The sequence below is a fragment of the Oncorhynchus clarkii genome, chromosome 10, assembly GCF_045791955.1.
Source record: "Oncorhynchus clarkii lewisi isolate Uvic-CL-2024 chromosome 10, UVic_Ocla_1.0, whole genome shotgun sequence".
Classification (NCBI taxonomy): domain Eukaryota; kingdom Metazoa; phylum Chordata; class Actinopteri; order Salmoniformes; family Salmonidae; genus Oncorhynchus; species Oncorhynchus clarkii.
In genome coordinates, this window is record NC_092156.1 from 58350622 (window position 1) to 58364529 (window position 13908).

At 41.6% G+C, this 13908-nt stretch overlaps 1 protein-coding gene and 1 pseudogene across 9 annotated transcripts in view; both read right to left on the bottom strand.

The window, feature by feature from the left end:
• Window positions 1-3332: 3332 nt before the first annotated feature.
• Window positions 3333-3924, bottom strand: LOC139419301 (ecto-ADP-ribosyltransferase 5-like; annotated as a pseudogene).
• A 1216-nt stretch (window positions 3925-5140) lies between these two features.
• LOC139418836 (T-cell ecto-ADP-ribosyltransferase 2-like) overlaps window positions 5141-13908 on the bottom strand; it is a 34543-nt gene continuing 25775 nt past the window's right edge. For 7 of the 9 annotated variants that reach the window (XR_011635359.1, XR_011635361.1, XR_011635360.1 and 4 more), the window contains exons 4-6: window positions 8140-8846; window positions 6609-7995; window positions 5141-5334 (exon numbers count right to left, since the gene is read on the bottom strand). Coding sequence is in view for 2 of the 9 variants with exons in the window: in XM_071168569.1 (XP_071024670.1) it covers window positions 7863-7995; window positions 8140-8846 (840 nt within the window). In the remaining 7 variants the exon portion in view is untranslated. Of the gene's footprint in view, window positions 5335-6091; window positions 7996-8139; window positions 8847-13908 lie in introns of those variants that run through there. The other 2 variants (XM_071168569.1, XM_071168571.1) reach the window with 2 other exon arrangements.

A 13908-nucleotide genomic window follows, 5' to 3' on the forward strand; every position in this document is an offset into this window, starting at 1 on the left:
ATCTGAGAGGTCCGTTTGGACTGTGAAGCACTAGTTTTTGAGATCTGTTTCGAGAGGCTCTTAAAGTGCAAAGGCAATGCTACTGTATTTCGAACACAATGTTCACTCACACCAGTCTATAGATAATCATTGCTCACGCTACAGTGGCCCTCCCATCAAGCTCTCCCCTACACTAATACACCCCTAGAGAGTGTCAGTGTGTCATCCATGATTACAGCCTGATGTCGGGTATGCTTCTATCTCTCCATCTGGAGACAGATTGGCGTTGCTGCACAGGAAAGGGAAAGGGAAAGGGAAAGGAGGGATACCTAGTCAGTTGTACAATGGAACGCATTCAACTGAAATGTGTCTTCAGTGGTCTCATTACGTTCTTCTGACTGTGCGGATGAGCGATGAATGTGTCTCAGTGGTTTTCAAAAAGTAACTTTCCCTCCCTTATAACTGTTGGATGGACTGAAAATAAGAAACTCACGTACTGTGTGTGTGTGTGTGTGTGTGTGTGTGTGTGTGCGTGCGTGTGCCTGTTTATGTGCATGCTGTTTGTCTCTGTGTGTGCGCATGTCTGCAAACTCGTATGTGTACAAATGTTCCTGCAATAATTCAGTAAACCGGCGGTACTATCTGGACGTCCGCGCAGTCGTCAACCACATGTTGACCTCCTGTCAGGCTGAGCATACCTCAGACAGGAAAAGACAGCTGGGAAAACAGAGGAGTCTCATTTGGCTCTGAAACACCTCCTACAGAGTCATTTCCAAGTGTCAATGTCATTTACTTTCTTTACCCCTCTGGAAGAACTAGTGCCCTGGAGAAACAGTTTCACGTACATATAGTGCCCCAAAAAAACAGTGTCACGTACAAATAGTGCCCCAAAAAAAACAGTGTCACGTACAAATAGTGCCCCAGAGAAACTGTCATGGACAAATAGTACCCTGGAGATATGGATGGTGTTAACAGATACACTACCGTTCAAAAGTTTGGGGTCACTTAGAAATGTCCTTGTTTTTGAAAGAAAAGCACGTTTCTTGTCCATTAAAATAACATCAAATTGATCAGAAATACAGTGTAGACATTGTTAAATTTGTAAATGACTATTGCAGCTGGAAACGGCTGATTTTTATGGAATATCTACATAGGACATACCGAGGTCCATTATCAGCAACCATCACTCCTGTGTTCCAATGGCACGTTGTGTTAGCTAATCCAAGTTTATCATTTTAAAAGGCTAATTGATCATTAGAAAACCCTTTTGCAATTATGTTAGCACAGCTGAAAACTGTTTTTCTGATTAAAGAAGCAATAAAACTGGCCTTCTTTAGACTAGTTGAGTATCTGGAGCATCAACATTTGTGGGTTCGATTACAGGTGCAAAATGGCCAGAAACAAATAACTTTCTTCTGAAACTCGTCAGTCTATTCTTGTTCTGAGAAATGAAGGCTATTCCATGCGAGAAATTGCCAAGAAACTGAAGATCTCATACGACGCTGTGTACTACTCCCTTCACAGAACAGAGCAAACCGTCTCTAACCAGAATAGAAAGAGGAGTGGGAGGCCCCGGTGCACAACTGAGCAAGAGGACAAGTACATTAGAGTGTCTAGTTTGAGAAACAGACGCTTCACAAGTCCTCAACTGGCAGCTTAATTAAATAGTACCCGCAAATCACCAGTCTTTAACGTCAACAGTGAAGAGGCGACTCCGGGATGCAGGCCTTCTAGGCAGAGTTGCAAAGAAAAAGCCATATCTCAGACTGGCCAATAAATAGAAAATATTAAAATGGGCAAAAGACACAGACACTGGACAGAGGACCAACACTTTGGATGTCATGTTTATATTTTTGTTCAGTATAACAGACTTTCAGCAGGCTTATAGGGAAAGGGAATTCAACACGTACGGCACGTAGACAAAGAAATGGATAATATGACGATTTTGTGGCAGCTGTTTTGTTCGACTTCAGTGCAGCTTTTGACATTATCAATCATAATCTGCTGCCGGGGGAAAAAAACGTATGTTTTAATGCAGTGGCGATTTTAGAATGACAATCTAGGTGGGGCAAACATATACAAATAAATTGTGGGATGCATGGCAGCAAAGCCACTACACAACACAACACTAAATATCACATTAGTTGCACTATAACGGTGACAAACGGTGCCCACAAACTGTTAGGGCCTACACAAAAGCTGTCCCAACAGCAGAGCTTTCCATTCAGCACCACGGAGTGAATCCTTACCACCGCTACACCTGGCTCTCTGCGGAGCCTTGTCTGGCAGCGAAACAGTTCATTCAGCCTCATTTACTGCCTTTTAAAAAACATATGGTCAAGTGCCACAAAGAGGGACATATGCAAATTACAATTGGCCCAGAAGAGAGCAGTACATGGCGAGCCTACATTGATAATATGCATGTCAACCTCTCCTGGCTCAGGGTGGAAGAAAGATTGACTGCGTCACTGCTTGTCTTTGTGAGAGGTATAGACAGACATGTTGAAACCACCGAGCCGTTTGTTTAAGCGACTAACGCACGGCTCAGACAACCCTTCATGCCCAAGACATGCCACCAGAACAGACTACGGGAAATGCACAGTACTACATAGTAGAGCCATGACTACATCATGAAACTCAGTCAAGCAGTAAAATCAGATAAAAAAAACGGATAAAACGACAACTCATGGAACAGTGCGGACTATGACGAGACACTCAACGGCACACACAGCATACTCAAACACATGCTAACACATCAGCCACTGGCACTGAGTAAAGCCTGTCTGTCTATGTATGCCGATGACTGAACACTGTGCACACATACATTTTAATATTGTTATTTTGCTGTAAGTTTTTTTTATTGATTTTGTAGTGTCGATATGTTATGGGTAGTTTCGTGTAATAATGTGTTGTGTTATGAATCGTTTTATTGTATGTAATTGTGATTGGACCCCAGGAAGAGAAGCTGCTGCCTTGGCAACAGCTAATGAGGATCCGGAATAAATACAAATGCAAAAAGGTGAATTAGTACCTAAGCTACTGTACATACAAGGAATTGTTTGTTTGTTTGTGTGTGTGTGCATGCATGCATGTCTTGCAAACCTTCAGTTTGTTGGAGGTCAGTCCCGATGGTCAGGAAAACCGAGAAATGCAGCCATTGCTCAGCAACCTACTAGAGGAGCCTTCAGAGGTTAAAGAAGACCGGTGTAAGAGATAAAAAGATGGGAACGAGAGGGGGAGAGAGAGAGGGAGAGAGAGAGAGCCAGGGGTTGTGGAAGGGGGTTCATTTCCAATCAGCAAGATCGCTGTACATGCTGAACAGAGTTGAGTCTGAACATTTCACACACTAGAATCTAAGCCGGGCCTAACCTGGAAAAGAGGTAACAGTCGTGATTGCCGTGAATCCTTGAATTTGTCAAAACAATCTCGCTGTATTCCTCATCATAATTGTTTACTACCTCATATACTTCAGGCGTACTAAAGACCCCTGCTGGAGAAAACAGCTGCTCAATGCTTTCTGAGTCACAAGTGTGGGCATCCACATTGACTACAGTGCCGGAAGTGATGCTGAAAATGGTCCCATTTTTTTGTAGCAGCTTCCTCCAAATCGGAACGTTTGGCCTTGGTTGTGGTAAACCTCCCAAATGGCACTTCTGAAACTACTTGTGCCTCATACTCTTTGCTTGAGCCACGAAACACAGTTTGTCAGTTCTCAGTTTTGAAAAGCCTCATGGCATCCATCATCAGGAAGTGGAGGGATTTTAACCGGAAGTCACCGTTGTAGACATTGACATTCCCACCCTGAGTTTCCACTCAATCGTTGAAAGTCTTTCGGAAATCCTCTCCCCCATGTCCATAAGCCACAAATGCAGCCGTGTGTTCCTTGACACTTCCTGGGATTAACTTTGCACACTGCTTTGCCTCCCATGTAGCATGATATGCCATACTGACATTTAGCTCTGCTTTCAATAGACCCCCTTCTTTAGCATCTGTTCTAGACATTGAATGGTCATCCACTGCATTAAAAGCCATGTCCATTTTCTTTACCACAGTAGTAACTTAAAGAATGGAGAGTAGTTAAACATTATTTCAACCCAGAGAAACTGGCAAACTACCCATGTGGGACCCAACTTTTCAATACAGCAATCTAATTTAGCAATTTTGTGCCATCTGACCTTATATCAATATTTTCCGTGACCGGTTGATTTTGGGAAAATATCCCTTCTTAGCCTTCTATCAATTTTTTTGTCTTAATAATTATAACTTTCCAATCAGGGGAATTGGCCTATATGGAGAGGGCCAAATTGAAATGTTTCTCACTGAAGAAATATGAGACGCCTATGCGTAACCATGGTAAAAACTGAAAGGGAACACTTTAGAGATTATGAGGAAATGCTCATAACAAAGGTGAGGACACAACAGTCAACCTGACACAATACAGAATACAACATTTTACTGAGAGAATATTTTGGGACTTTCAGTGGTACGTATCACCGATAAGAATTACCCAATTCAATCCAAACTCTGCACATAGCTTGTCCCACTCGTGATGAAGTGACAACTAAAACTTACCCCGCAGCAAGGAGGACCACTGTTAACACCATCAATTTCTGAACTCACATTTTCTTGTTTCCATTGTAGGGCAGTGGCGATGTTAGAATGTAAATCTTAAGTGGGGCAAACAAAACAAAAAGTGGGATGCGTGCCAGCGAAGCCACTACACAACACTAAACAATACATGAATTGCACTATAACGGTGACACACGGTGCCCACAAACTGTTAGGGCCCCCACATCTTACCACTGCTACACCTGGCTATCAGCGGAGCCTTGTCTGGCAGCGAAACAGTTCATTCAGCCTCATTTACTGCCTTTAAAAAAACATAGCTGATATGGCTGACTTGCTTAAACAAATGTGGTTTCTATGAACAATTGAGATGTACAAAGTATGGCATAAGGGGATGACAAGCGGATAAGAGGCGATCCGTGATTTCGATGAAGACATTAATGAGTGAGCTAGGATGGACGTAGTCAAAATAACTATTTGTTCAGCACTTTTGAAATGTACAGCAACAGAATTCAGAACATGGGCCGTTCTTACAGTATTCTCCCTGTGCACCAAGTCAGAACCGTAGGATAAATAAGGAGGCATAGAAGCAGACAAAGTTCTTACAATATCCAATTATTATATTTCTCAAAAACAGGTTATAGGCTACATGTGCACCACCAAGTCAGAACAGTCGGCGACATTAAGAGGTGAAAATATAACTAATTATTAGGGTGAGGCACATGAGCTACTAACAGCTTACTAGACAACATACAATTAATATTACTTTCTTGGCTACAGTATACATATCTCCCTGGCATATTGCATAATTTATGCAGCAGCATACAAGACATTTTTGGACTCACCTTGTTGTGCTGTGCTCACTTGAACAGGAAGGTGCCGCGGCGGTCCTTAATGGGCAAATTTTGTCATCAAACTTTGTCATCAAAGTCTGGCATTCTCTGGATTTAAGGTGCTTTCAAGACAACTGGGAACTAGAAGAAAAAAAAGGTTGAATCATGATGACGTCAGTGATCTTCAGGTTGTAGCTCTAGAAAGAGGCCCAAGTTCCAGATTTACAATTCCAAATTGGTTGAAAGTTCAAAACGTATTTTCCCAGTCGTAGCTCGTTTTTCCCGAGTTCCCAGTTGTCTTGAATTACCTAAAGTCAGATTTTGTAGTTCCGAGTTAACAGTTGTTTTGAGAGCGGGACAAATCATGCTTCATTGACTGTTTATAATTTTAATATTGGAAAAGAGACCCTTATCTTAGACTTGGTACAACACAGCACCTACACTGAATAGGAGGCTAACAATTTCTTTGCAATGCTTGCAGTTAGCCACTGATTCCTTCCAAACCACTCAGTGTTGAATTTGCAATTTCCAACTTGTTGTGAAATGTTTGTGTCCAATGGCCGATGAGCACCGATATGTTATGTCTATCATTTCATTATTTCTCGTCATATGACAATGATTTAAAAAGGATTTGCCGATAGATTGTCGACTTGATTTATGAGGATGACTGCTATAATTAGAAAAAAAGGGGTGAAAAGTTGAAACCATAATTCAAATCACATCTAATTTTATTAGTCACATACGCCAAATACAACAGGTTGTAGCCCCTAACCAACAATGCAGTTTAAAAAATATATATATATATATATTTATATATACGAGTAAGAATAAGAAATAAGGTAACAACTAAAGAAACTTCTTAGAACAGTGTAAGTTATCTCAGTTATACCAGGACCTGTGTGTATTGATATTTGCACCACAGTTGTAACGCAGGCTTGACCTCAACTCTTCTTTGCAGAAACCCCCATGTGCTTCAATGAGGCAACACTCAAATGAATTGTTCTTCAATTCTGGTCCAGGTCACACAGTGTGTGCAGGTTTTAGTTCCAGTCCAGTACTAAAACATCTGATTCAACTAATCAAGGGTTTTATGGTCGGTTGATTAGTTGTATCCAGTGAGCTGGTGCTGGGCTGGAACAAAAGCCTGCACAACATGCAGGTTCCAGGATAAGGATGAAATATTAGCCAAAACATGTGTGGCTCCAGCTGTGATTGAGTCAGTGCAAACACCTTGTAACTAAGACCTAAAGGCTAGTGCTACTGTGATTTTGAGCATGGCTTGAGCTTGGAGAAAGGGCTCTCTGTCCACATCCCTCATAGGTATGACAGTCATTTCCCCTCACACATATTACACAACCTAAATATTACGAGGTCTTACATACTGTTTGTCTGGACTGTCAGGTTATGAGCCATACATCATTAATTCAATGCACATGCTTATCACCCCAATGTATGTAAAGTCATTTCCAGCTGGAGAAGCTTACTACTATTAATAATCTAATACATTTACTAAATGTATCACTCCTTCCCACCCCATCTCAATGCGTAGATGCAAAAGGTGTCCTATCCAAAACTCAAAAATGCTCAACTTGTTTTTTATTCGATAACAAAACAAGAGGAAAATTAAATTACATCTATGAAAACTGGACACCACCCACAGTCAATTGTTGTGATACCAAAATATTTGCTAAATGCATAACATATTGTTTAAAACATCTTATCTAATATTGTCTATTCACCATGATATATTTTTTTCTCACAAAAACAATCAAATGCAAAGAAATTCATTTTTCAAGAGAATATCATTATGCTAAGAGGGGTTTGAAAGGTTGGCGCTTTGTCACATTTGATGAATATCTATGTGTCTGTGTAAACTGATATTACATACATGCAATTGTGTGTGTCTATTTGTCCTTTTCAATAGATGCAGTCAAGAAGTCATTGGATCTCAACCAAAACAATGGAAATGCCATGGAAACGCATTGCATGGGAGAAAGATGTCGTGGGGGAAAGATCCAGAATCTCCTCAATGGCCACCAGCAAAATTAGCCTACATTTAGGCTATTGTTTATGTGTGTTTCACACTATGTTGAGGTAAAAATCAGAGTATAATGTTGGTATTGATGTCAACCTGAATACATGTTGATGTCATCATCACCAGGAAACTGCATTACAGTTAAACTGCATTACAGTCAATGCTAACTATGCTACCAGTCAATACAAATGGGAGTTAGCCTTTAGCAGTCACCTCTACTAAACCTGAAAGGGGACTACTTCTAAATGTTATGCCGTGAAAACAGACAGATATATCCATCAAACTTTATTAAGCACATTATGGGCATGTTACAATACATCAAAAATTACAATTTGACAAATATCTATTTTGTTAGATCAGATTGGTTGAATGTGCGCCCTTCTATCCCCCACGGTCTGCGTTCCATTGACTTCTTTACCGCATCTATTAGCACTCAACACTTTAGTTTATCAGAGATGATCAGTCCTGGTGATCAGTGAGATAGAGAGAGATACAACCACAAGAACAGACAGGCTACTGCCAAGCCATTGAGTAGAGGAGCCTTTGGGGGTGATTGATGGAGGACTCGTAGTTGTAGGAGATCTGGTGAGACAAACAGACAAAGACAGACTTTCATTCTTCAAAGAATAAGGTAGACATTTTAAAAACACTTGACTCTTGTGTCATCTACACCTGTTTGGTAGTCTAATGTTGACATATCTTTTCGCTTACATAACCTGGCCTCACCTGGGGAAGAGGTAACAGTCGAGCATTCTGTCAATGCTGTGAGTCCTTGAACTTGTCAAAACGATCTCTCTGTAATCGTCATCTTCATTTCTTACATTCTTTACCTCAGCCACCCTAAACACCTCTGCTGGGGATATTAGCTGATCAATGCTGTCTGAGAAGCAAGTGTAATCATCCACGTTGACTACAGTGCAGGAAGTGATGTTGAAAAGGATCCCATTGTCTGAAGCAGATTCCTCCGCATCGGAACGCTTGGCCTTGGTTGAGGTAAACCTCCCAAATCGCACTTCTGACCCTACTTGTGCCTCATAATCTTTGCTTGAGCCACGAAACACAGTTTGGCAGTTCTCAGTCTTCAAAAGCCTCATGGCATCCATTAGAAGGAAGTGGAGGGATTTGAACTGGAAGTTGCCGTTATAGACAGTGACATTCCCACCCTGAGTCTCCACTGCTTGGTTGAACATATTTCTGAACTCATTTCCCCCATGTCCATAAGTCACCAATGCATCCGTGTGTTGCTTGACGCCTCCCGGGATTAACTTTGTACACTGCTTTTTCCCCCAGGCTTCACTATACTTTTGACTGTTTTTCAGTTCTTCTTCCAGCAGACCCCCTTCCACAACCTTCTTCAACATCTGCTCCCGACAGTGAGTGTACTGGTCATCCACGGCATTAGGAACCATGTCCATTACCTTTGCCTGAGTCACCTGTAATAGTAAAGAGAATTGTTACCTTTTTTAATACAGGTAGTATCACAGTGTAACAATATATAGCACTCAACATTTTATGACAATACAATTCTAATTTTCCAAGTTCAAATTCAAGCATTTGCCAAATGAAGTACATCAAGGCCAGTTTCCCAGACCCAGAGTGAGCCTAGTTCTTGACTAAAAATCATGCTCAATGGAGAGTCCAGGAATAGGCTCACTCTGGATGTGGGAAACAGGCCCAGAAGTCTGTCCTTACAGTATGGCTGGTTCAATCAGTGGTGTAAAGTACTTAAGTAGTACTTTAAAGTATTTTTATTTAAGTCGTTTTTTGGGGTATCTGTACTTTACTTTACAATTTAAATGTTTTACAACTTTTACTTCTACTTCACTACATTCCTATAGAAAATATTGTACTTTTAACTCCATACATTTTCCCTGACAACCAAAAGTACATTTTGAATGCTTAGCAGAACAGGAAAATTGTGAAATTCCCACACTTATCAAGATTATTTATACTTTTACTTCTACTTTTGATACTTAAGTATATTTAAAACCAAATACTTTCAGACTTTTACTCAAGTAGTATTTTACTGGGTGACTTTCACTTTTACTTGAGTAACTTTCTATTAAGCTACACTACCGTTCAGAAGTTTGGGGTCACTTAGAAATGTCCTTGTTTTTTAAAGAAAAGCTTCATTTTTGTCCATTAAAATAACATAAAATGTATCAGAAATACAGTGTAGACATTGTTAATGTTGTAAATGACTATTGTAGATGGAAACAGCTGATTTTTAAAAATGGAATATCTACTAGAGGTCGACCGATTAATCGGAATGGCTGATTAATTAGGGCCGTTTTCAAGTTTTCATAACAATCGGAAATCGGTATTTTTGGGCGCCGATTTTTGCCGATTTTTTTATAAAAAAAAAATACCTTTATTTAACTAGGCAAGTCAGTTAATAACACATTCTTATTTTCAATGACGGCCTAGGAACGGTGGGTTAACTGCCTTGTTCAGGGGCAGAATGACAGAGTTTCACCTTGTCAGCTCGGGGGATCCAATCTTGCAACCGTACAGTTAACTAGTCCAACGCTCGTAACCACCTGATTACATTGCACTCCACGAGGAGCCTGCCTGTTACGCGAATGCAGTAGAAGCCAAGGTAGGTTGCTAGCTACCATTAAACGTATCTCATAAAAAACAATCAATCAATTATAATCACTAGTTATAACTACACATGGGATGATTTAACAAAAGTGCATTTGTGAAAAAAGCACAATCTTTGGACGACTGTACCTAACCATAAACACCAATGCCTTTCTTAAAATCAATACACAGAAGTATATATTTTTAAACCTGCATATTTAGCTAAAAGAAATCCAGGTTAGCAGGCAATATTAACCAGGTGAAATTGTGTCATTTCTCTTGTGTTCATTGCACGCAGAGTCAGGGTATATGCAACAGTTTGGGCAGCCTGGCTCATTGAGAACTAATTTGCCAGAATTTTACATAATTATGACATAACATTGAAGGTTGTGCAATGTAAAAAGAATATTTAGATTTAGGGATGCCACCCGTTAGATAAAATACCGAACGGTTCCGTATTTCACTGAAATAATAAACGTTTTGTTTTCGAAATGGTAGTTTCCAGATTTGACCATATTAATGACCAAAGGCTCGTATTCCTGTGTGTTATTATGTTATAATTAAGTCTGATTTGATAGAGCAGTCTGACTGGGCGATGGTAAACAGAAGCAGGCTCGTAAGCATTCATTCAAACAGCACTTTCGCCAGCAGCTCTTCGCAAGCACAGCGCTGTTTATGACTTCAAGCCTATCAGCCTAATGTCCGGTGTAACCGATGTGAAATGTCTAGCTAGTTAGCTGGGTGTGCGCTAGTAGCGTTTCAAACGTCATTCGCTCTGAGATTTGGAGTAGTTATTCCCCTTGCTCTGCAAGGGCCGCGGCTTTTGTGGAGAGATAGGTAACGCTGCTTCGAGTGTGGCTTCGATGTGTTCCTGGTTTGAGCCCAGGTAGGGTCGAGGAGAGGGACGGAAGCTATACTGTTACACTGGCAATACTATAGTGCCTATAAGAACATCCAGTAGTCAAAAGTATATGAAATTCAAATGGTATAGAGAGAAATAGTCCTATAAATACTATATTAACTACAACCTAAAACCTCTTACCTTGGAATATTGAAGTGTCATGTCAAAAGGAACCACCAACTTTCATATGTTCTCATGTTCTGAGCAAGGAACTTAAACGTTAGCTTTTTTACATGGCACATATTGCACTTTTACTTTCTTCTCCGACACTTTGTTTTTGCATTATTTAAACCAAATTGAACATGTTTCATTATTTATTTGAGGCTAAATTGATTTTATTGATGTATTATATTAAGTTAAAATTAGTGTTCATTCAGTATTGTTGTAATTGTCATTATTACAAATACATTTTAAAAATCAGCCGATTAATCAGTATTGGCCTTTTTGGTCCTCCAATAATCGGTATCGGCGTTGAAAAATCATAATCGGTCGACCTCTAATATCTACATAGGGTACAGAGGCCCGTTATCAGCAACCATCACTCTTGTGTTCCAATGGCACGTTGTCAAATCAAATCAAATCAAATTTTATTTGTCACATACACATGGTTAGCAGATGTTAATGCGAGTGTAGCGAAATGCTTGTGCTTCTAGTTCCGACAATGCAGTAATAACTAACAAGTAATCTAGCTAACAATTCCAAAACTACTACCTTATAGACACAAGTGTAAGGGGATAAAGAATATGTACATAAAGATTTTTGAGTGAGTGATGGTACAGAGCGGCATAGGCAAGATACAGTAGATGGTATTGAGTACAGTATATACATATGAGATGAGTGTGTAAACAAAGTGGCATAGTTAAAGTGGCTAGTGATACATGTATTACATAAAGATGCAGTAGATGATATAGAGTACAGTATATACATATACATATGAGATGAATAATGTAGGGTAGCATTGTTTAAAGTGGCTAGTGATATATTTTACATAATTTCCCATCAATTCCCATTATTAAAGTGGCTGGAGTTGAGTCAGTGTGTTGGCAGCAGCCACTCAATGTTAGTGGTGGCTGTTTAACAGTCTGATGGCCTTGAGATAGAAGCTGTTTTTCAGTCTCTCGGTCCCAGCTTTGATGCACCTGTACTGACCTCGCCTTCTGGATGATAGCGGGGTGAACAGGCAGTGGCTCGGGTGGTTGTTGTCCTTGATGATCTTTATGGCCTTCCTGTGACATCGGGTGGTGTAGGTGTCCTGGAGGGCAGGTAGTTTGCCCCCGGTGATGCGTTGTGCAGACCTCACTATCCTCTGGAGAGCCTTACGGTTGTGGGCGGAGCAGTTGACGTACCAGGCGGTGATACAGCCCGACAGGATGCTCTCGATTGTGCATCTGTAGAAGTTTGTGAGTGCTTTTGGTGACAAGCCGAATTTCTTCAGCCTCCTGAGGTTGAAGAGGCGCTGCTGCGCCTTCTTCACGATGCTGTCTGTGTGAGTGGACCAATTCAGTTTGTCTGTGATGTGTACGCCGAGGAACTTAAAACTTACTACCCTCTCCACTACTGTTCCATCAATGTGGATAGGGGGGTGTTCCCTCTGCTGTTTCCTGAAGTCCACAATCATCTCCTTAGTTTTGTTGACGTTGAGTGTGAGGTTATTTTCCTGACACCACACTCCGAGGGCCCTCACCTCCTCCCTGTAGGCCGTCTCGTCGTTGTTGGTAATCAAGCCTACCACTGTTGTGTCGTCCGCAAACTTGATGATTGAGTTGGAGGCGTGCGTGGCCACGCAGTCGTGGGTGGACAGGGAGTACAGGAGAGGGCTCAGAATGCACCCTTGTGGGGCCCCAGTGTTGAGGATCAGCGGGGTGGAAATGTTGTTGCCTACCCTCACCACCTGGGGGCGGCCCGTCAGGAAGTCCAGTACCCAGTTGCACAGGGCGGGGTCGAGACCCAAGGTCTCGAGCTTGATGACGAGCTTGGAGGGTACTATGGTGTTAAATGCCGAGCTGTAGTCGATGAACAGCATTCTCACATAGGTATTCCTCTTGTCCAGATGGGTTAGGGCAGTGTGCAGTGTGGCTGAGATTGCATCGTCTGTGGACCTATTTGGGCGGTAAGCAAATTGGAGTGGGTCTAGGGTGTTAGGTAGAGTGGAGGTGATATGGTCCTTGACTAGTCTCTCAAAGCACTTCATGATGACGGAAGTGAGTGCTAGTAGGCGGTAGTCGTTTAGCTCAGTTACCTTAGCTTTCTTGGGAACAGGAACAATGGTGGCCCTCTTGAAGCATGTGGGAACAACAGACTGGGATAGGGATTGATTGAATATGTCCGTAAACACACCAGCCAGCTGGTCTGAGCATGCTCTGAGGGCGCGGCTGGGGATGCCGTCTGGGCCTGCAGCCTTGCGAGGGTTGACACGTTTAAATGTTTTCCTCACGTCAGCTGCAGTGAAGGAGAGTCCGCATGTTTTAGTTGCGGGCCGTGTCAGTGGCACTGTATTGTCCTCAAAGCGGGCAAAAAAGTTATTTAGTCTGCCTGGGAGCAAGACATCCTGGTCCGTGACTGGGCTGGTTTTCTTTTTGTAATCCGTGATTGACTGTAGACCCTGCCACATACCTCTTGTGTCTGAGCCGTTGAATTGAGATTCTACTTTGTCTATATACTGACGCTTAGCTTGTTTGATTGCCTTGCGGAGGGAATAGTTACACTGTTTGTATTCGGTCATGTTTCCGGTCACCTTGCCCTGATTAAAAGCAGTGGTTCGGGCTTTCAGTTTCACGCGAATGCTGCCATCAATCCACGGTTTCTGGTTTGGGAATGTTTTAATCAATGCTATGGGAACGACATCTTCAACGCACGTTCTAATGAACTCGCTCACCGAATCAGCGTATTCGTCAATGTTGTTGTCTGACACAATACGAAACATATCCCAGTCCACGTGATGGAAGCAGTCTTGGGGTGTGGAATCAAATTGGTCGGACCAGCGTTGAACAGACCTCAGCGCGGGAGCTTGT